Source organism: Dermatophagoides pteronyssinus, unplaced genomic scaffold (genome assembly GCF_027571235.1).
Source record: "Dermatophagoides pteronyssinus isolate colony J.1.1.1.1 unplaced genomic scaffold, Derpt_VIB-CSIC_2022.12 sq0008, whole genome shotgun sequence".
NCBI classification, from domain to species: domain Eukaryota; kingdom Metazoa; phylum Arthropoda; class Arachnida; order Sarcoptiformes; family Pyroglyphidae; genus Dermatophagoides; species Dermatophagoides pteronyssinus.
The window spans coordinates 2,594,443-2,614,381 of NW_027461532.1; the positions used below are offsets into that span (position 1 = coordinate 2,594,443).

General features: G+C 29.8%; 9 protein-coding genes and 1 long non-coding RNA gene across 10 annotated transcripts; 4 read left to right on the forward strand and 6 right to left on the reverse strand.

Moving 5' to 3' along the window:
* Positions 1 to 1,004: 1,004 nt before the first annotated feature.
* LOC142645237 (uncharacterized) lies at positions 1,005 to 2,000 on the reverse strand. Its single transcript, XR_012846381.1, has 3 exons — positions 1,771 to 2,000; positions 1,240 to 1,691; positions 1,005 to 1,163 (listed from the first exon to the last, which is right to left on the reverse strand). It is a non-coding gene; the product is annotated as an uncharacterized LOC142645237 (long non-coding RNA).
* Positions 2,001 to 2,041: 41 nt separating this feature from the next.
* On the forward strand, positions 2,042 to 3,355 carry Elp4 (Elongator complex protein 4). Its single transcript, XM_027344771.2, has 2 exons — positions 2,042 to 2,310; positions 2,379 to 3,355. The coding sequence occupies exons 1-2, from the start codon at positions 2,190 to 2,192 to the stop codon at positions 3,266 to 3,268; spliced, it is 1,011 nt and encodes a 336-aa protein (XP_027200572.1). The 5' UTR covers positions 2,042 to 2,189; the 3' UTR covers positions 3,269 to 3,355.
* LOC113794634 (uncharacterized) lies at positions 3,259 to 10,144 on the reverse strand. The gene is made up of 7 exons (XM_075820991.1): positions 8,396 to 10,144; positions 8,035 to 8,326; positions 7,055 to 7,977; positions 6,676 to 6,984; positions 6,284 to 6,604; positions 4,274 to 5,215; positions 3,259 to 4,208 (listed from the first exon to the last, which is right to left on the reverse strand). Exons 1-7 carry the CDS (start codon positions 10,032 to 10,034, stop codon positions 3,340 to 3,342), a joined length of 5,295 nt encoding a protein of 1,764 aa, XP_075677106.1. The 5' UTR covers positions 10,035 to 10,144; the 3' UTR covers positions 3,259 to 3,339.
* Positions 10,145 to 10,245: 101 nt separating this feature from the next.
* Positions 10,246 to 11,452, forward strand: LOC113794650 (uncharacterized). The gene is made up of 2 exons (XM_027344777.2): positions 10,246 to 10,549; positions 10,621 to 11,452. The coding sequence occupies exons 1-2, from the start codon at positions 10,379 to 10,381 to the stop codon at positions 11,086 to 11,088; spliced, it is 639 nt and encodes a 212-aa protein (XP_027200578.1). The 5' UTR covers positions 10,246 to 10,378; the 3' UTR covers positions 11,089 to 11,452.
* Positions 11,097 to 12,380, reverse strand: LOC113794648 (uncharacterized). The gene is made up of 2 exons (XM_027344776.2): positions 11,750 to 12,380; positions 11,097 to 11,673 (listed from the first exon to the last, which is right to left on the reverse strand). Exons 1-2 carry the CDS (start codon positions 12,332 to 12,334, stop codon positions 11,269 to 11,271), a joined length of 990 nt encoding a protein of 329 aa, XP_027200577.2. The 5' UTR covers positions 12,335 to 12,380; the 3' UTR covers positions 11,097 to 11,268.
* A 163-nt stretch (positions 12,381 to 12,543) lies between these two features.
* Positions 12,544 to 13,382, reverse strand: EloB (transcription elongation factor elongin B). The gene is made up of 3 exons (XM_027344781.2): positions 13,214 to 13,382; positions 12,895 to 13,132; positions 12,544 to 12,822 (listed from the first exon to the last, which is right to left on the reverse strand). Exons 1-3 carry the CDS (start codon positions 13,214 to 13,216, stop codon positions 12,719 to 12,721), a joined length of 345 nt encoding a protein of 114 aa, XP_027200582.1. The 5' UTR covers positions 13,217 to 13,382; the 3' UTR covers positions 12,544 to 12,718.
* A 171-nt stretch (positions 13,383 to 13,553) lies between these two features.
* ohgt (E3 ubiquitin ligase component cereblon) lies at positions 13,554 to 15,896 on the forward strand. Its single transcript, XM_075821010.1, has 4 exons — positions 13,554 to 13,844; positions 13,915 to 15,504; positions 15,563 to 15,649; positions 15,728 to 15,896. Exons 2-4 carry the CDS (start codon positions 14,138 to 14,140, stop codon positions 15,828 to 15,830), a joined length of 1,557 nt encoding a protein of 518 aa, XP_075677125.1. The 5' UTR covers positions 13,554 to 13,844; positions 13,915 to 14,137; the 3' UTR covers positions 15,831 to 15,896.
* RpL11 (ribosomal protein L11) lies at positions 15,870 to 16,562 on the reverse strand. The gene has a single exon (XM_027344778.2). The coding sequence runs from the start codon at positions 16,473 to 16,475 to the stop codon at positions 15,969 to 15,971; it is 507 nt and encodes a 168-aa protein (XP_027200579.2). The 5' UTR covers positions 16,476 to 16,562; the 3' UTR covers positions 15,870 to 15,968.
* A 205-nt stretch (positions 16,563 to 16,767) lies between these two features.
* Positions 16,768 to 18,085, forward strand: LOC113794646 (uncharacterized). Its single transcript, XM_027344774.2, has 2 exons — positions 16,768 to 17,092; positions 17,155 to 18,085. Exons 1-2 carry the CDS (start codon positions 17,029 to 17,031, stop codon positions 17,931 to 17,933), a joined length of 843 nt encoding a protein of 280 aa, XP_027200575.1. The 5' UTR covers positions 16,768 to 17,028; the 3' UTR covers positions 17,934 to 18,085.
* On the reverse strand, positions 17,935 to 19,652 carry CaBP1 (Protein disulfide-isomerase A6 homolog CaBP1). Its single transcript, XM_075821011.1, has 2 exons — positions 19,442 to 19,652; positions 17,935 to 19,389 (listed from the first exon to the last, which is right to left on the reverse strand). Exons 1-2 carry the CDS (start codon positions 19,449 to 19,451, stop codon positions 18,092 to 18,094), a joined length of 1,308 nt encoding a protein of 435 aa, XP_075677126.1. The 5' UTR covers positions 19,452 to 19,652; the 3' UTR covers positions 17,935 to 18,091.
* Between the last annotated feature and the right edge of the window lie 287 nt (positions 19,653 to 19,939).

A 19,939-nucleotide genomic window follows, 5' to 3' on the forward strand; every position in this document is an offset into this window, starting at 1 on the left:
ACATCTTCATATATAAAACAAATCTCCATCCAAAAACAATAAACTTTTTGATCAAATTTGAATATGTGTGAAAAATACCCAAATGAATTGATTGTTTTGGTTATTCAAAATGTCTTCTTTTTTTTGTTTGTTTGGTTCACTTTTTGATTGATTGATTGATTGATTGAATAATTAATTAATTGATTAGAATAATGGATTTTTCTTTTTCTTTTCTTTTTTCTCTTAGAATTCTCTATGGAGATGTTTTTTTTTTTTTTGGTTGTGACAGAATTTCAGTGAACAAAGGTCAAATATCCAAATGTCAATTTGAAGAGAATCGAAACAGAAAAAAACTCAATTCAAAAAATGTCTAATCGAATGTGAAAAGAAAAGAAGAAAAAAATTCAAATTATAAGAAACAAAACATCGATCAACTGACAAGATTTGTCCATTCAAACAAAAAAACTTATCACAGAAAAGACAACAACAACAACAAAGTAACAATCAACCCAGATGACGAAAATTTAATTAAAATTTGATTTTTTTTGGCGCAAAAAAACATTGGCCAACAACAATGATGATGATGAAGTTCATGAACAAAACAAACAAACAGAATATTTCTTTTCTTCTCTTGTCAAAGTAATTTGAAATTGAAAACCTTTTGAATCTTTTCGTTTTTGTTGTTGTTGTTGTTGTGAATGGGAATAAGATTGATATTGGATATGTGTCATCCATCAAAACATATTTGTTGTTGCTTTGATTCTTTGATTAGTTTTAAGTTTTTCAAGTTTTTTTTGTTTTGTTGTTGTTTTCATCCAATTTCAGTCCATTTTTCCTTGGAAATGAATTCTGATTTTGTTTGTTTTCGGAAACTTGAAACTTTCAGACAAAGCAAAACAAACAAACAAACAAAAAAAGTTTGTTTCAACCGAAAAAAATAATCTTGATGATAATGATGATGATGATGATAATAGAATCAAAAAAACAAAAACAAAACAAAAAAAGTTGGCAGAATCATCAATGGACTTTGAATTGATGATTTTTTATTTTCAAAATGTTTTCAGTTTTGATTCTTTGTTTTTTTTATCAATTTTTTTCCAGTTTTCGTTTTCACTCATTCCGTGTTGTTGTTGTTGTTGCTCTCCCCTTCCGAAATAACAATGTTCGAATGAATCGATTTTTTTCTGCTTGTGATAAAATCAAAAATGTTTTTAAAAAAAAAGATGAAAATCATAGTGAAAAATTGTTTTTCTTACTCACTTTGTAAATGGTTGTTGTTGTTGTTGTTTGTACCGAATATCATTTTCGATTCGAATTCGAATGAATCGATTTATTCGACATCACCAAATTCTCTCTCTCTCTCGACAAATGAATCATTTTTCGTCGAAAGAATTTTATAATGATAACACCGTTAAAAAGACAAAACAAAAATCGAATCCTGAACATTAAATTCTCATCGAACGGAATGATGATGATGATCGACTCAAATCGAAACGAAACAAATCGAATCAAATGAACCGAAACGCGCCGGCATTTGGAACAACAACAACAACAATCATTATCATTATCATCAACAACGGTTGTTTGTTTTGTTTTGTTTTGTTTTGTTGTTTTCAATTGAAAAAGGCACATCAAACAACAACAACAACAACGAAAAACTATAACGATAATGATATGGCCAAATGTGGAAAAAAACCACCGCGTGATCCATACTAACGAGAATCAAAAAAAGAAAAAGAACAAAAAAGTAGTTTTTATCGCTTTCAATCATTTTCATGTTGGATCATATACCTTGGATATCATCGGTCAGAAAATATTCGGCTGTTGGTTATTATTGTTTGCGTGTTTGATGACCATTACCGACCGATTGATGATTCTATCTAAAATGCACAGTCTTTTTTTTCGGTTTTGGTTGTTGATGGATTCATCATGTTTTGGTAAGAGATAATTTATTATCGTCACGATTTTCTTTTCTTTTTTGTTCGTTCATTCATTTTTGTGATTAGATTTTTTCTGTTATTTTTTTTGCCATTGATAATGATCATTGTTCACGGAAATATAACGACTATTGATTCGATAATCGATAGTTGATGCATATCGATAGTTTCGTCCATTACGAAAACAAATCAATACACACGTGAGCTTCTTTTTAGCATGTTTGTATTTGGAATTTAATTTGGAAATAAATTGTTTCAAAGAATTCAAAGAAAATGACTTCTTCGGGTCTAGAATTTTCGACCAAAGGTCTGCAAAGTGTTTGTCCTACCGGTATTGATAGTTTTGATGATCTAATCGGTGGTGGATTTGCTCTCACTTCTGTCAACATTATTGGTTTGTTTTTTGATTTTTATTTCATTTCTCTGAATTTTATTTTAATTTTTGCTTATCAACAACAATAGAAGAAGATCAATTTCGTATGTATAGCTCGATGTTGGTTAAAGCATATCTATCATCCGCAATCTATGCCGAGCAAGAAATTCTTATATTTTCACCTATAATCACTAATGATAAATGTCGTTTTATTCGTGAATTACCTTCGTTGACTAAAGATGATCCATTACAAAGTGGTAATGGTATCAGTCCGGCCAAAGATTTTACCAAAATGAAAATTGCCTTTCGATATTCAAATATTCCTTCACGATTCGATCCGAATATTGAACAAAAACGATTTGATTTTGGCCAATATATTGATACTAATCTGTTGAATAAATCATCCATTAAATTCTATGATCATTCAGAATTAATACCAATATTGAAGGAAAAATGTCATGAACAAAAATCCGATAAAGTATGTCGAATATTTATCGATCAATTAGGCTCACCATATAGTTCTATCGAAATAAATCAATTACCACGAATAATGTATCAATTGAAATCAATAATGAGACGTTTGACAAAATCAGTGTCAATTATAACGATAGTAACTGCATCTGATCTACATTATGATCTTATCGATGATCATTCCATTCGACAAAAACTTTATTTTACATCAGATTCGGCTATTCGTTTTACAACTTTTGCCGATGATGATGAATCGAATCCATATCGACAAGATTATGTTGGTCTTGTACAGCTTTTACGCTTACCTCAACTCAATTCTCTAGCACCATACAATCCAAACCTTGTGACCATTGAATATGGAATAAAATTACATCAAACAAAACGATTTTTATCAATCGAACCATTAGCATTACCACCTGATCTAGGTGAAACGGTCAATCGTTTTACAAGTTCTAATCAAGCAGCCGATAAACTTCATTGTACAGCAACTAAACAAACTGATTTTTAAATTTTGTTTAATTTGAATTTCAAAATAATAATAATAATGATAATATGAAAATATTAAAAAAAAGATAATGATTATGTATTGGATGAATCTATGGATTTTTGGCCAGAAGTTGTTGATGATCCATCTGATGTTGACAAACTAGCAGCAACAGTGGTAGTCATAGAAGAAGACGATGAATTTATTGAATCAGATGAGACAAGATTATCCTTGTCGGATAATAATGATTGAAATGTTTTCATTGTAGATGTTTCAACATTTGTGACTTGTGAATCACTTGTATAACTAGAATCAATTTGAGATGTGGAAGAATCATTAATTGATTCTTTGAATTTTGTGTGTCCTTGTTCAGTTGGCTGTGTGGATGGTTGATCGAAAATAGGATCCGTAGGTATAATTAGAGGTGGATTACGACTTTCGGCCGATAACGGTGATGATGATTCGGCTGGAGAACTAGGTGTAGATGTTGAAAGACAGGCTTGTAATTTAGAATCATTATTCGATGATGATGTAAGATGATCTGAGCTTGTTGAACCAATAACCATTGAATTGTTATTGAATTTATCCATTGAAGATGAATTTGGAGATGGCCATTGTGTAATACCAGTGGTAGAAATTCCAGGTGAATTATACCCTGATTGTGGAGGCAACATCGAACCAGAACGATTATTATTATTGTTACCAGTCGATATCGATTGCATTAAAGATGGTTTTGATGATGTTGAAGTTATCGATACGGATGATGATGATGATGATGAATAAGATTGTGGAGAACAAGATAGGTTTGATGTTCCAGTAGGAGATTGTGATAAAAGTAATGGCGGAGGAAGATCCGGTGACTTAAATAATGATTTCTGCGTTTGAGTTGGCTGATTTTTCGGTGACATTCGATTACTTGGCGATGGTGATATCTTACCACTTTGTGATAATGGTGATGAATTGGCTAAAGGAAAAGGAAAATAAATTCATATCAAATCACAATTTTGTAACAACAATAAAATATTTTACCATTTCTACGATTCGATTGTTGTGGAGAAGTTGATCCAACAATATTATTACCACTTGTTGTTGAACCAGTTGAAGAAGTTGGTGATGTGATCGCTGTAAATGTAGAAATAGTATTCGATGATGATGATGATGATGAAACGGAAGAAGAAGAAGGTGTTGATGATGTTGATATAGTCGAACTTGATACATTCGAATTGGATGATTGAGAATTTTTCTGTATTTTTGGTATTGTATATTTATTATTTTTAAATACCGAAACATTTGTCAATTTAGATAAAACAGAATCGGCAGTTGATGATGGTGATGATGATGATGAATTACCCGTATTCAACATTGATTGAGTGGATGATGATGATGATGATAATGATCCACTGTTACCACCACTAACACCACCAGATGATGATGTTTTTGTTTTAGTAATACTCATTTTCAAACCAGAATTTGATTGTTTAATTGTAAATTGTGAATCACGATAAAATGATGATTTTGTTGATTTTTCTGTTGTTGTGGGCCTTTGAGTTGTTTGTTTGGATGATGATGAGGAAGAATCAACTCTGTTTGTATTTGACGATATTTCTGGTGATGTTGATTGTCCAACTTGTAACAATATCGTTGATGATTGATTCGAATTCGAAATTGTCGATGCTGATGATGATGACGATGATGGTGATGATGATGATGAAGAAGATGATGATGTACCATCAACAGCATTCTTCTGTAAAAGTCTATCGACAACCGATGTTAATGATGCTTTTTTTGTTGTTTTTCCAAATAATGATTTTAACACTGAACCAGCTGCTGATGATGATGATGATCCACCACCAATCGTTGATGAAGCCAATACCGATTGAGATTGTGATGATGATGATAACAACGACGAAGCTGCTGCGGATGATGATGATGATTGAAGAATTTTTGGCGAAGTTATCGACGATGTAACAGCTGTAATTCAGAAAAGAAAAATTATAAATTTTCTATCAAGGTAAATAAACAAAAACAATCGAAAAAAAACCAAACCAAAAAGATAAAAATCATGCAATCAAATCAAACCCAAACCATCATATCATCAAAGTAAAGAGAAAACAACAACAACAAAATAAAAAACCCAAAAGCAAAAAATAAAAAGAATAATAATAATCAACTACGGAAATAAACACCGGTAATTCCCCCAACCCAAAAAAAAAGTTCAAACTACTACAACTACTATCAACATAATCCATTTACTTTTTGTTGATGTTTGTTTCGAAGATATCGATGGTGAAATAATGGTCGGTGTTGATGTGGATGATGAAGAAGAAGCCGAAAACATCAGACTGCTTCCACCGGTTTGTTGATTTTGTGATTTATTAATAGAATCTGTTGTTGATGAATATTGTAATTTTCGAATCGAACCACCACTTGTAGCAATCAATGATTGTGAACTTCCACCACCACCACTACCACCAGTGGAAGAACCTACTGTTATTGTAATCGGTGATGATGATGATAATGATTTATTCGACGATGTTTGAAACATTAATGAATTTGTTGATGAACCTGTTGTATTGTTATTATTACCGGTCGATGTTGTAAATTTTAAATTTTTCAATGTTTTTACAAAACGTTGTTGTTGTTGTTGAGATTGCTGTTTATATTGTTGTTGTTGTTCATTAGTTGATAATGAATTTTGTACAGCAGCTATTGCATGTGCCATTGCAGCAGTAGTATTTGATCCACCAGAATTTGCAACCGATGCAACAGCCATAGCAGCAGCTTGTTCTAATGTTTGATCATTTGATAATGATGATGATCCACCAACAATATTCGATTGTTGTTTACTTAACATTGATGATGATAAATTTATTGTTGTTTTCGATCCACCGATTGATGGTTGTATCAGCGAATTTGATTGTTTATTATTACTTGTCATTGTCATTGTTGTTGTTGTCGACGACGAAGACGGCGACGTTGATGATGATGATGATAATAATGACAAAACTTTATCAGAAATTTTCATTGATAAATTATTACCTCCTTGATTATTGATGGATCCAATTGTTGATGATTGACGATTCAATGATGATGGTGATATGGATGCCGATGAAACTATATAATTCGATTGTGTTGATAATGGTGGAGATAATTTTTTCTTCTGTGTTGTTGAAAATGATGATGATGATGATGAATTTATAGTGTTGGTCATCATCATATTACCCGATGATTGATATACCCGAGATGATTGTGACTTATTAATTATCGGTGATGATGAATTACTACTACCACCACCACCACTGCTATTACTACTTAATAAACTATCCGATGAAGCTGAACCTGTTGCCGATATGATGAATTCTGTGTGTGTTTGGTAAAAAAAACATTAAAAATCCAAAAAACTTTTTTCAAAAATCAATCGATTATTTTACCTTTATTATGTTCCAAACTATCGGCACGTTTACGTTTTTTATTCTTATTATTATTATTGTTATTATTTTGACCACTAACCCCGGTAGGATTAAGCATCGTATTCATTAGATCCATATCTGATGATATAATCGATTTCGATGATAAATTCGATTTGGTTGAACCGATTTTGATCTGTTGATTATTTTGCTGTGATTGTTGTTGTTGATTTTTTAATATTAATTTCGGTACATTATCCGTTGATGATGATGTTTCTTTTTGTCCAGATATAGCTTCCAATTGCTTGATGATTTTCAATTGTTCTTCATCACCTGTTAATAATAATATTCATTCAAAAAATAAATAAGAAAAATTCGCTTAAACATCACATGTCATCATTACCTGATTTGATTGAATTAAATTTATAATCACTTCTACCGACTTGATGATGATGACTATTCGTATCGATTGACGAAGTAGTCATTGCTGTTGTTGATGAATATTCATTCACAGTATCAATCGGTTCCTGTTTAATTGTTGAATGTGGATTATTATTTTGGCCACCAAGTAAATTATCCAACATTATTGTACGTCGTTTTCCACCAGTCGAATCAATGAAATCCGTTTCACCCGATGAAGGACGTTTACGTTTTTTCTGGTTATTTGAATTTACGTTATTATTATTATTACTAATATTCGGATTTGATAAAGATGTCAATTTAGAAAGACTTGTAGTACTATTAGATGGTGTTGTTGGTGTTGTTGGAGTCGATGATGTCGATGATTGATTAATACCCAATGCTGGTACATCACTTAACATACTCATCAACATTGTATTCTGATGCATAACATTTGGTTTTTTAGTCGTAGTCGTTGACAGTGATTTTGATAATAAATTTCCTGTTTTATTTTGTTGTTGTTGTTGTTGCTGCTGTTGTTGGAACAATAAATATTGAAGATTTTTTGTTGTTGTTGTTGTTGATTCATTACTATCATTATTAACATTACTGCTACAGCTGCTATAAAATTCATTTTTTACATTTGTCATCGATGATGTTCGCTGTTGATTATGATGATAAGAATTATTATCCATATTGGATGAATTACCACCACCATTTGATGATGATTGCATAGCCTGATAAAGAATACTTGATGTTGATGGTGTTGTTGTAGACATTGTTGTTGAATTTGTTGTTGTTGTTGTTGCCATTTGTAATAATTGTGGTGGTTTTTCTTCATTTACTTTCGATAATTCTTGAAATTTTTTCTGTGCAGCTTGACAACGATTTATTATTGAACGCATTGTAACCGGTATTGATAATGATCTGATTTTTTTTAAAAGGATTTAAAAATTGGTTTAAAAAACGAAAATTCTAACTTACTTTTGCATAATTTTACTAATATAATCATCCGAACAAATTGAATTCAATGTAACATTGCTATTATTAGTATTAGTATTAGTATTAGTATTAGTAGTACCACCATTCAATGATGATGTTGACGACGATGATGAATTTGCATATAATTTACATCGAACCTGTGTTATATCTTTTAAATCAATTTCCATTGTAGCTAATGATTGTTCTAATGGATGTTCAAATTGTACATAGATATTTGTTAGACCAAAATATGATACTTCAAATATATGATGATTATTAACACTTGATGATGATTCTGTATAAAAATATATCCCCAAACAAATCAAATCAAATCATTTTCGATTCAAAAATCATTCAAACTTACCATTATTATTTTTTCTAAACAAACTTAATTTACGAATAATCGAACCAAGTATAACATTAAATAAAACTTGTTGTCGAAGATAGACTAATATTCTTGATACATGACTTGGATGTGTAAATGGTAAACGTTCTAAAAGTATACCAAAACTACCACCACCACCATTACTATTTGATGAACAATCCAATGATGATTGTTGATCATAATGACATTCACCAATATTATTTACATAATAACAATGTCGTTGATCCGGTAGAATGGCTAAAAATGATGATGATGATGATGATGATTTGAGCATCGAACTGGCCACTGATGATGATGATGATGATTGATTCAATTGTAAATTGGTCAACAATGTTATCATTGATTGTGGTTCATTATTATTATTGCAATTATTATCATTATTAATCAATAAATTAATACCGGTTAATTTTTGTATCTTATTCAATAAATCTAAACTTATTGGTAATGTTCGTGTTAATCGTAATACATAACAAGCGGGTAATAATTCACTATTTTGTTCATTATGTTCAAGAAAATGTGCTAAATTTTTTCCATCTGGTCGTTGTTTAACAATTATTAAGGATTTTGATTGTAAACGTTTTAATTCAACGGAATCTTCCAATAATATTTGTGCCGAATAACCAATTTTTCTTTCAATAACAATATCAACTGTTAATGGTAATGATATTTTTTGTTCTAAATCCAATAAATCATATGGTTGAACGAAAAATGTTAATTTCATTGGATGACCACCTTTACGTGATTCTAATACACCGATTGGTGAACGATGTACTAAATTATTAATATCATTTATTTGATTTTTTTGTATTTCAGCCATTTGTTCTAAATCTTTTTCCAATGAATCTAATGCTTGATATGCTTTTTCCGTTACGGGTCGATCAGCTTTTATCTTATAAATAGCAGCTAATCCTTCCAAATGTTTTGTAAATTCAAAAAAATCACGTCTATTCAATACATCGATTAATTCTGTACAAACCATTGGTGGTTTATCATTATGTGATATTTGACAATCATCAACCGATTCTTTTTCCTGATTGAATTTAATTTCAACATAATAAATACTTGAATAAATAAAACATTGTGATGCATGCATTTTAGCTGCAAATTTTAAATTTAATTGTCGACAAATTGTTTCTAAACGTTCTAACATTGTTGCGATTGAACGAACTTCAATATTTTTTTGCATTGTATCTAATGATTTTTGTAGTTGTTGTCGTTCATCCATACTAATTGAACGTTTATCCATTAAAAATTGTTTAACGGAACGTGAAAGATCTGACCAAGATCTTTGTTCATTACGTTTTGAATGTAATTTTTGCATTAAAAATGATGTCGATGATGCTAATGGTGGTGATGGTTGATCGTTAGCAATTGATGACGGCAAATTAGCCAATAATAATTGACCAGATGATGTTTTCATTATCGATGTTGATTGACCAATATTTTTATTAAATAAACTTGTTAAAATTGGCATCTGATTATTATTATTATTGTTGATCTGTTGTTGTTGTTGTTGAAATGGACGTTGTTGATGAAATTGATTCGATGATAATCCCGATTGTTGTTGGCCTTGTTGTTGCTTTGGTTGCGGCATACGAATCGATGTTGTGGCACTCATTTTCAATTCTTTTTCTGATTTTTTTTCTGATTTTTCAAATTTTTTTTTCCATGTTTTTTTTCACATCAACATTTCTTATCGTCATCGAATACAAAAACAAAAAAAACAAAACAAAAAAATATCAACAGCGCCACACATTATTCTGAATTTTATAACTCAATCTGGCATCATTCATATAGGACGTTTTCGAAAATAAAAATGGCTTTTGTTTTTGTTCGAATTCGCCATGTTTGAGTTCTCTTCACTTACGTTCGATTTTAGCTGTGTTGGCTGAATTTTCTTTTTTTGAAATTTTTTTATTTTTTTTGAATTTTTTTTTTGGTAAAAAAATAACCGAAACAAAAATGATGTCCAGATCGGTTCGTGCCGAAACACGTAGCCGTGCTAAAGATGATATTAAACGTGTTATGCATGCAATCGATAAAGTTAGAAAATGGCAAAAAAAATGGGTTACAATTGGTGATACAACAATGAAAATTTATAAATGGGTACCAATCACAAGCTATGATGAAACGGTATGAATCATAACATTTTTTTATTATCGGAGAAAATAGGATTTTTATCTTGTTTTTTTTTCTAAAAACAGAGTTTCAAAATTAAAAGCTCATCATCATCATCATCATTATCAACAAAAACGTCTGCTGGTGTATCTCAACAACAACAACAACAATCAACAACAACAACATCGTCAACAAAATCAATTGATCAGAATAATAAAGAAAATTCTAAACCAATCAGTAATAATAATAATAATAATAATATGGGAGATGATTCACAAAGTTTTCTACAATCGGAATGTTCAAGTCAAGATAATTCAAATTCAATATCACAATTATCATCATCATTAGTATATCAACCAATGGAAACTAATGATACAAGTCAAAGTAATCCAGCAGCATCATCATCCGGTAATATTCGGACTATTGTTAGCCAAACAAATAGTAGTACAATCAGTATGTTGGATGCACATAATGATAATGCACAATTTCCGGATAATTGTCCAACATCATCATCATCATCAAATACTAAAACAATTGATAGCCAACAACAATAGTATATCAATCAAAGTGAAACACAAAAAATTTATTCTTAATCATCAATATTACCCACAAAGAAAAATATATAATCAATAATTGAAACGATTGCAAAAAAAAGTCAATCAATTTCGATTCATGTCATAATCTTAAATAATAATCATTTTCTTCGTCGTCATCATCAAATCAATCAATCAATCTCAGATTAAACTTTCTTTCGATTGAAACATTAATAATCGTTTTGTTGTTTTTGTTGATTGATGTATCGATTGTTTTCGTTCATCATCATCATCATCATTTTGATCATTCGAATTCGAATGTTCAATTTGTTTTCTATATTGATTCGGTACAATTTTATTGGCCATTAAATTTAAATATTCAATACCGGTTTGTAAATTTTCAATATCATTTTTAATTTGATTACGTGGACTTGTAAATAATTGTTGTCGTAATCGTTGACGATCTTCTTGTTTGATCATTATCATTGGTGGTGGTGTTTCAATTGTAAATGGTGAATATAATTTTATCGGTGTTGATGATTGTTCATCATTCATTTCTTCATATTGATTTTCACCATTCAATTTTGATGATGATTTTATCATTAACTGCCAAAAAAAAATAAATAAACGTAAGAAATTTACTTGCTGATTTGCTAGAAAATTTAAATAAAAATTGTCTTACCATTGTCGAAATAGAATTAAAACCATGACGAACTTGTGTCAAACTATTGATGGCCGTATTTTTAATATCTTTTAATAATGATCGTTTTGAATGAACATTGTAGCCATCTTTTTTCTCACGATTATTATCACCCGATAAATTCGGTTTAACGATTCGACCAGATTTTTCAACAGGTTTTGGTTTTGGAATCGATAATCGAATCGACAATGATGTTGATGATGATTTGTTACCTTTATTAGTCGATGATTTTAAATGTGATGTTGATTTTGATTTTTGTTGAAATTTTTTTGTTTCATTTCGTTTTTTAGTTGTTGTCGATATTTTCAATCGATTAATCGATCCATTCGATTGATGATTATAGATTTTTACGGGATTACCAATATTTTCCATGATTGAAAACGGAGAAAAAACAGCTTTTGGAATGTTAATCAACTGAAAACCGAACCGAAAATGAAACAAAAATTTAAACCGTCTTTGGGTGAATTCAAAGGTAAAAAATTTAAAACCGTCATTAACGATTTTAAAGGCGGAGCCTAAAGGTGGGCGGTACTTCTGGTAAAATTGGAATTTAAATTTTTTTTGCATTCGATTTTTGCGAAACCGAACCAGAAATTGATCCGTACATAGAATACGTACAAAAATCATCAAATTTTTCAAGGATAATCGAAAAGAAATGGATAAATTTTCGATCATTTCGAAGTTTCATTCAGTTTGATGTAAATAAGAAAAAAAATATTTTAATTGAATTTCTAGTTTTTTTCGCTTGTTTGTTTGTAATTAGATTCGATTTGACATTTAAACATCGACCAATCGGAACACAATATATTTTATTATTTCATTTAATAAATCAAATGAATGATGAGGATTAGGATTTTTTTTGTTTGTTTGGATGGGATGATGATAATGATGATTAGGATGAAATTGTCACATTTTTTTCCGATTCTTTCATTGATTTGTTTTTTTCTTTTTCTAATCATTTTGTTCACGTGAATCAACCGGTTTCAATTCATCAGGCAATTCAGGTGGTAATGAATATGGTGTTATTTCTAATGTTTCAAACATTCCATCCGGTTCTGGTTTGTTAAATAGAATTATGATTTCGAAATTAATTCAATGTTAGTTTTTGAATGAAAAAGAAAACTTACGACGAAAACAAAGTCCAATTGTAGCTGGTGCCTGTGCTTTGGCTGTCATCACTGTCAGATTATATTCGGCAACTGTTTTATGATCATCCATTGGTTGATCATCTTTAATTAACATTTGATCTTTGGCCAAAATTTTTGTTATACCTTCAATCATTTTTTTCAATTCAATAACAGGTGTTACTTCTTTACAATCCAAAAATATTGTTGTTGTTTGTCGTCGTATCATAAGAAATACTTCCTAAAAACGATAAAAAAAGAATAAAAAATTGACATTTTCGAAACTCGAAATAAATCTTTGCAGAACAAAAAAATGACAAACCATTTTTTTGTTGTTGTTCGTAAACCAAAAAACAAACAAATAAATATTCGGATCCGATTTGGTTTTTTCAAATTAAATTTTCGTTTCAATAAAAACTATCCGGCAAATGCAAATCATCAAAAATTAAAAAAAAACCAAACAGCAAATGTGCATTGCAATTGTTGACACACACAAAAAAAAATGAATATTCCCAATGAATGGTAGCCATTTCAACATTTTCAATCCTGTTAAGGTTAATATAGTTTCGAATATATAATTTTTCAAAAAAAAAAAAAAAATCTTTCACATCATTAAAAATCAAAATATTTTTAAATTAAACGTTTTTTGTACGAGGAAATCAACAAATTTTTATTATTCAAAATTGTGTAATCAAATCAATGAAATTATAATCTAGATAATAATGATTAATGATTATCGATCGACATTGAAAGAAGAAGAAAAAACAAATTGATGCAATACTCAAAAATTAAAAAAAATTATGATAATCTATATATGTTCCGGATGCCTGATATTCATCATTTTTGTATGATAAGATATGTTTGTTGGACAGAGAAAAAAAAGCCATGGCCCAAATTTTTCTTCAACAAAAAAAAAAAAATCTATATCAAATCAATCACGATGTTGTAATCATGTAAATAATCTATAGTGACATCTATGAAATGAAATTTACATTTCAATTCTCTCTCCCTATTTTTTTCCAGCTCATTTCAATATAAAGCTTTCTCTCTCTCTCTTTATTGCTTTTACGGTTTGTTTACGTCTCTTTCATTCGTGAAAAATAACAAACAAACAAACAAACATCGTGCGCTTTAATTAAATAATTTTGTTTCGAATATTTGATGGTCATCCGTATCGTTTTAGTTTGGAACTATTGAACAAGTTTTTTTTTGTTGTTGAACCATTTCTTAATTATATAATTATTCAATGAATCGACATCCAGGACAACAACAACAACAACAACAACCACCTGATCAACAACAAAACGAAGATAATAATGATAATAATGATCCAAATCGTTTGATAAATTTAGCACGAAGATTCATACAACGACCATTTTTTGCCATGAGAGTTATCAATGATAATAATAATAATAATGGTAATGATGATGATCATTATGACGAAGATGATGATGATGATGAAGTTATTTGGTTACCCGATGACGATATGAATCCTGATGATGATGATGATGTTGACGATAATTTTGGATTACGTATCAATCTTATTGTTAATGATTTTGATCGAGATGATGATGATGATGAAGATTTTGATGATAATGATGACGATGATAATAATGGTAATGATCAAATGGATCAAGAAGAAACACAAAGAAATGAAAATCAAACCAATTATGATATATCATTACCAGTTGAACATTCATATTTAGGTGGTTTAGATTCAGTCGATACTGCAAGACGTTTATTTACACCCGGTACAATTGTATCATTAAAAACATTATATTTAAATGGAATGTATTTAATACCTGGTCAAGAAATCCCATTGACATTTTCTAATCGTATTACATTACAATTTATAACAACTATTATTGAACATGATGATTCACGTACATTTGGTATACGTATTGGTCGTTTTGAAGATCGTTTCGGTACAACAGCTGAAATTCGTAGCTATTCATTTAAAGATGATCGTTCATCAATTACGATAAAAGTACAAGGTAGACAAAGATTTACAATCATTGATGATCGTAATAATGAACAAGGTGAATATCAACCAAATGTACAGATATTATCTGAATTAGATATGCATGATTTTTTTCGACCAATCATACAATCAGAATATCGATTATCAAAGAAAAGTCGTTCATTATTAACACCATTATTATCAAATTCAATTGATCAATATGATAATCAAATATTAATGTCACGTTTGAAAATGATATTAATGAAAATATTTGAATATCGTTTAAAAAATGAAGAATTTAGTTATCCAGTTGATGCTATTGCATTTAGTTATTTTGTTCTGATGGCCATACCATTTCCAGATAAAATTAAAACATCATTATTGAAAATTGATTGCGTTAATTTAAGGTTACGTTTAGAAACATCATTATTGAATGAAAATTTTAAATTTGTTTGTGGTACATGTCGTCAAAATCTTTGTGATCGTAATTCATTTTTGGTTATGTCAAAACTTGGTACATCCGGTACATTTGTTAATAGTAATGGTATTGTACATGAATTATATACATTTTCAAAAGTGGAAAATACACGTCGTGTTTCATTATATTCGGAAGATTTTTCCTGGTTTCCAAATTATGGTTGGATTATTATCAAGTATGTTTTTCCTTTTGAAATGAATTTTTTCTGTAATTTTTTTCTGTTTTTTACAAAGTTGCCGTCAATGTCGAACACATCTTGGTTGGGAATTTGAAACACATAAACCAAATATTGTACCGAAAAAATTCTGGGCACTAACCAAGTATGTTTCCTCAAATTCTAATCTTTTTTTCTCAATTTCTAACATTGTTTTTGTTTTTATCTGTTTCCATTACCATAGGAATTCAATAAGTTTATTATTTCAATATGATGAAAATTGTGATGAATCTTATGTTTATAAATTACTTGAACAAGATTTAAATGTTGATATTAATCAATGGTAAATTGATTCTGTGTATAAAAAAAATGAACAAATAAAGAGATGGCCAAAACAAAAAATACAAAAATTCTTTTTATTTTTGTCAAAGAAAATTTATTAATTTTTCAAAAAAAAGCGGTTTGACAATTTTTGTTTTCATTTTTCATTTTTTAGTTGGTAAAATAATGCCATCATATTTTTCTTGAAACCATTTCATTGCATCTTCTTTCGTCAAACGATGTGATGCACCAATTCGGCCAGCTTTATGTTTACGTTGATTGATACTGAAACCCGGTCGACCAAGAACAACATAAAAATCCAAACCATAAATACCGATTGATGGATCATATTTGATACCTAAATCAATATGTTCTTGAATACCGAAACCAAAATTTCCAGTAACGGAAAAATTTTCTTTACGTAATTCATATTCTTTTACTTTTAATCCTTTTTCCAAAATTTCTTCGGCTTTTGGTCCACGTACAGTACAATGAACAGAAATTTTTTCATTACGACGAATACCGAATGATCGTACAGTATAACGTGCTTTAGAAAATACTGGACTTTGTCCAGTTAATTGTTCCAAAACTTTTGATGCACGTGTAAGCCTATCGCCCGATTCACCAACACAAATATTCAGACACAATTTTCGTATACGAAGATCACGCATTGGATTTTTACGTTTACTCGTTCGTGGTTTTTGGATCGTTGTTGTTGTTGTTTCCTTTGAAAATTAAATGAAACATTTTAGTAAATATCACACATATTTAGTAATATCAATACAATCGGTAATCGGTGTAATTGATATGTTGCAATATTGTTCATAATTTTGGGCAAATTTCGAAAAATTTTTCAAAATTCAGAGTCAATGAGTTTAAGGTGGAAAAATCAAAAAACTCTGCCATAAAATGCCCATGAAAATGATCATATTTTTGTTTTTGTTGAAAGTTTCCACAACCATTTTGGATGATTAAAAAAAATTTTCAGAAAAAAAATCAACAAAAATCAAAATTAGAAGAAAAAAAAACCAAACACAGCCAAACAACGTGAACAGGAAAGAGGAACACAAAACACCGAAGCAGTGTGTGTGTGACACAATATTTTTTCTGTTTACACGTTGATTTTTCATTTGAAGACCTCTTCGAGTCGTTATAGAATTTTTTGGCTATTTTTACATGACAGTCAGTTTGTTTTGAAAAAAAAAATTTTATTTTGATTGAAAAATGTTTGCCATTAATCAAAATTATGATTCTATTGATGGTGAATTGGTTCGAAAAGCGAAGAAAAGTTTGTTATCTTGAATGAATTTTTACATTTGTTTTGATTAATTTTTCTTTCTTTTTTTTTAGCTTGTGATAAAATAACCGAAACAATTTATGTAAATGCAAATGAACCAACATTAGCATGTTATCGTATTCAAGAACATATACATCGTTCAGTTCCAATTATTCGACAGAAAAAATTGGAAATGATTAAAAATGAATCAACATTAAAAGGATTATTATATGATATAGAATATACAAAAGAATCTATTGAATCACTTGAACGATCAAAAGATTCATTTGATAATATTCAACGTCTTTTAAAAGATTCTATTTATTTTAAACAACAAGCTGATTATGATGAAAATGTACGTAGAAATATTCAGGAAAAATTACGAAATACTTCATTGTCATCGTCGGAATCATCATCGTCGAATATGAAATCCAAAGATGATTTGAAATCCGAAAAATCAAGTTTGTCCGAGGCAAATGAATCATCACAGCAACAACAATCATCAACACGTAGAATACGAATAACAAATTCAAATCGTTTTAATCGATTTTCAACATCATTCGATTTTTCACATTCATTACCAATGGTTGCATCATCTGTTAGTGCTGATCTTCGATCATTAATCAATCATTTTACCAATAATAATAATAAAGATTCAACAACAACTAATAATCAACAACAACAATCTGCGGTCGTTCCAGAAAGTAGTAGCAGTGGCAGCCAAAAATCTGTTACAACATCCAAATCATTATATACATTGGCGGAAAATGTCCAATCAACGGTAGATGATGGTGAAGATTCTTCTACCAAACCAGAATCCTCTATAGAAAAAAAATCTGTGATCAATGAATGAATGAATCTTTGGCCAAAATTTAGTGTAATATTTATTTTCTTTAAATATTTTGTTTTTCGTATCAAAATTATAAAAGGTGCGCGTGCTTTTACGGGAGGGAAAAAAATCATTTTCAAATGTACAAAATTAAAAAAAAATCCATAGTGTCTGTATGTGTTTTACAATTCAGTTTTTTTCGAATCACTACTATCCAGATCAACATCACTTAGATCAATATCATCAATCACAGGCATTTGTCCATCTTTACCATCCCATTGTTCAGTTTCAATAACCATTGGTAATTGATTTGAACGTAATGGTAAACTAGAACCACGACCATATAAAAGATCACGTAAAAATTCACCAATACCTTCATAGGAAAATGATCCACGTAATAATGAATATTTCATTTTACGACCATTAATAATGGCCATTGCTGGATAACCAAAACCACCAATATCTAATGCTGATTCTAGATCAGGTTGTGCACCTGCTTCCATCCATAAATATTGCCATTGATTTTTTTTAAAACGTTCAGCTGTTCGACGAAGAATATCCAGATATTCATTTCGACATTTTGATTGACAATCAAGTATATGTGGTAATACAGATAGTATACAAAGTTGTGAATTTTCACATGATTCTTTTAATTGTTCAGTTCCTTTGGTTAGTTGAACGATTTCCGGTGGTTGTAATGTTTCTTCTAATTTTTCCAATGCAAATGTAACGAAATCTGATTTAGTACGACCACCATTATATTCTTCAGCACTACCATCTTTTTTACCGGCTGCAAATATTTTGATTGTTGGAAAACCACGAATTTCAAAACGACTTGCCAATGATTGATGTACAGTAGCATCAACAGCACCGACACGAACTTTACCTTTTAATTCGGTAGCAACTTCCGACCAAATTGGTGCTAAATTTTTACAATGACCACACCATGGTGCATAAAATTCAACAAGCCATAGATCATCAGATTTGAGTACTTTTTCATCAAAATTTGATTCAGTTAATTCGATGACATCGTTAGATTTACCACCACCGCCACTACTTGATGATTTCTTGCCAATTCGACTGTCGACAATATTTCTTAATTCACGAAAACCAGCATCAATAAATCCTTGTGCACTTCGTTGTCCTTGATATTCGATCGGTTTGTTTTTGTTTGAGGCAAAAATTTTTATGGTTGGAAAACCACGAACACCATATTGTGCACCAAGTGATTGATGTTCATCAGCATTAACTGCACCAACTTTTACAATACCTTTTAATGCTTTAGCAGCTTTTTGATATTCGGGTACTAAATTTTTACAATGACCACACCATGGTGCAAAAAATTCAACAATCCAAATATCATCTGAATCGATTACACGTGATTGAAAATTTGTTGGTGTTAATTCAATAACATCAGATGAACGATCATAAAGGGCATTGGCAATGTTTAACACTGTTGCCAACAATATCCATCGAAAGCCTGATAATAAAAAAATAACCATCAGAATGAGATTTGTAATCAACAAACCAACCTTTGGCCATTTTTTTTTTTTTTTTTGTAATAATAAAATTCGTCGTTAAAGTTGTAAACAAAAGAAAAAGAATGAATGACTAAATGAATTATGATTGAAGTTTTAAAAATGATTTAAAAAAATTAAAATTGTTGTTTATTATCGTTGATTTAATTATGACATCGAAAATTGTTGACCAAAAAATTAAAAAAAAAGTCAACGAACAATAACAGAATGACGTGTATTTAGTGTGTGTGTAGGTGTATTTAGTTGTTGATCGTGTTGAAATATGATTGGCGAAAAGAATAATCATCAAAATTGTAATATCATTTTAGTGAAAAACAATTTTTAATCACGTGATTTTTTTTATTCTGAATATTGTGCGCAGATATAAATCAAGGCGGTGCTTAATTTTAACTGAAAATTATAAAAAAAAAAAATTATGACACGCCTATCATTGCTCTAAAGTAAACTAGCCGGCTATTTGTACACATATTTTTTTGAATTAATATTGATTTT

What these genes read in the sequence shown, in the direction of transcription:
- Elp4 (XM_027344771.2), top strand. Translation starts at nt 2,190, where the DNA reads ATGACTTCTTCGGGTCTAGAATTTTCGACCAAAGGTCTGCAAAGTGTT. An exon ending in CACTTCTGTCAACATTATTG is followed by an intron (nt 2,311 to 2,378) that starts GTTTGTTTTTTG and finishes CAACAACAATAG; the next exon opens with AAGAAGATCAATTTCGTATG.
- LOC113794634 (XM_075820991.1), bottom strand. Translation starts at nt 10,034, where the DNA reads ATGAGTGCCACAACATCGATTCGTATGCCGCAACCAAAGCAACAACAA. An exon ending in ATTTAATTCAATCAAATCAG is followed by an intron (nt 6,985 to 7,054) that starts GTAATGATGACA and finishes TATTATTAACAG; the next exon opens with GTGATGAAGAACAATTGAAA. An exon ending in ACAATCGAATCGTAGAAATG is followed by an intron (nt 4,209 to 4,273) that starts GTAAAATATTTT and finishes CTTTTCCTTTAG; the next exon opens with CCAATTCATCACCATTATCA.
- LOC113794650 (XM_027344777.2), top strand. Translation starts at nt 10,379, where the DNA reads ATGATGTCCAGATCGGTTCGTGCCGAAACACGTAGCCGTGCTAAAGAT. An exon ending in TCACAAGCTATGATGAAACG is followed by an intron (nt 10,550 to 10,620) that starts GTATGAATCATA and finishes TTCTAAAAACAG; the next exon opens with AGTTTCAAAATTAAAAGCTC.
- LOC113794648 (XM_027344776.2), bottom strand. Translation starts at nt 12,334, where the DNA reads ATGCAAAAAAAATTTAAATTCCAATTTTACCAGAAGTACCGCCCACCT. An exon ending in TTAATTCTATTTCGACAATG is followed by an intron (nt 11,674 to 11,749) that starts GTAAGACAATTT and finishes TTTTTTTGGCAG; the next exon opens with TTAATGATAAAATCATCATC.
- EloB (XM_027344781.2), bottom strand. An exon ending in AATTGGACTTTGTTTTCGTC is followed by an intron (nt 12,823 to 12,894) that starts GTAAGTTTTCTT and finishes TTAACAAACCAG; the next exon opens with AACCGGATGGAATGTTTGAA.
- ohgt (XM_075821010.1), top strand. Translation starts at nt 14,138, where the DNA reads ATGAATCGACATCCAGGACAACAACAACAACAACAACAACCACCTGAT. An exon ending in TATGGTTGGATTATTATCAA is followed by an intron (nt 15,505 to 15,562) that starts GTATGTTTTTCC and finishes TTTTTTACAAAG; the next exon opens with TTGCCGTCAATGTCGAACAC. An exon ending in AAATTCTGGGCACTAACCAA is followed by an intron (nt 15,650 to 15,727) that starts GTATGTTTCCTC and finishes CCATTACCATAG; the next exon opens with GAATTCAATAAGTTTATTAT.
- RpL11 (XM_027344778.2), bottom strand. Translation starts at nt 16,475, where the DNA reads ATGCGTGATCTTCGTATACGAAAATTGTGTCTGAATATTTGTGTTGGT.
- LOC113794646 (XM_027344774.2), top strand. Translation starts at nt 17,029, where the DNA reads ATGTTTGCCATTAATCAAAATTATGATTCTATTGATGGTGAATTGGTT. An exon ending in GGTTCGAAAAGCGAAGAAAA is followed by an intron (nt 17,093 to 17,154) that starts GTTTGTTATCTT and finishes CTTTTTTTTTAG; the next exon opens with CTTGTGATAAAATAACCGAA.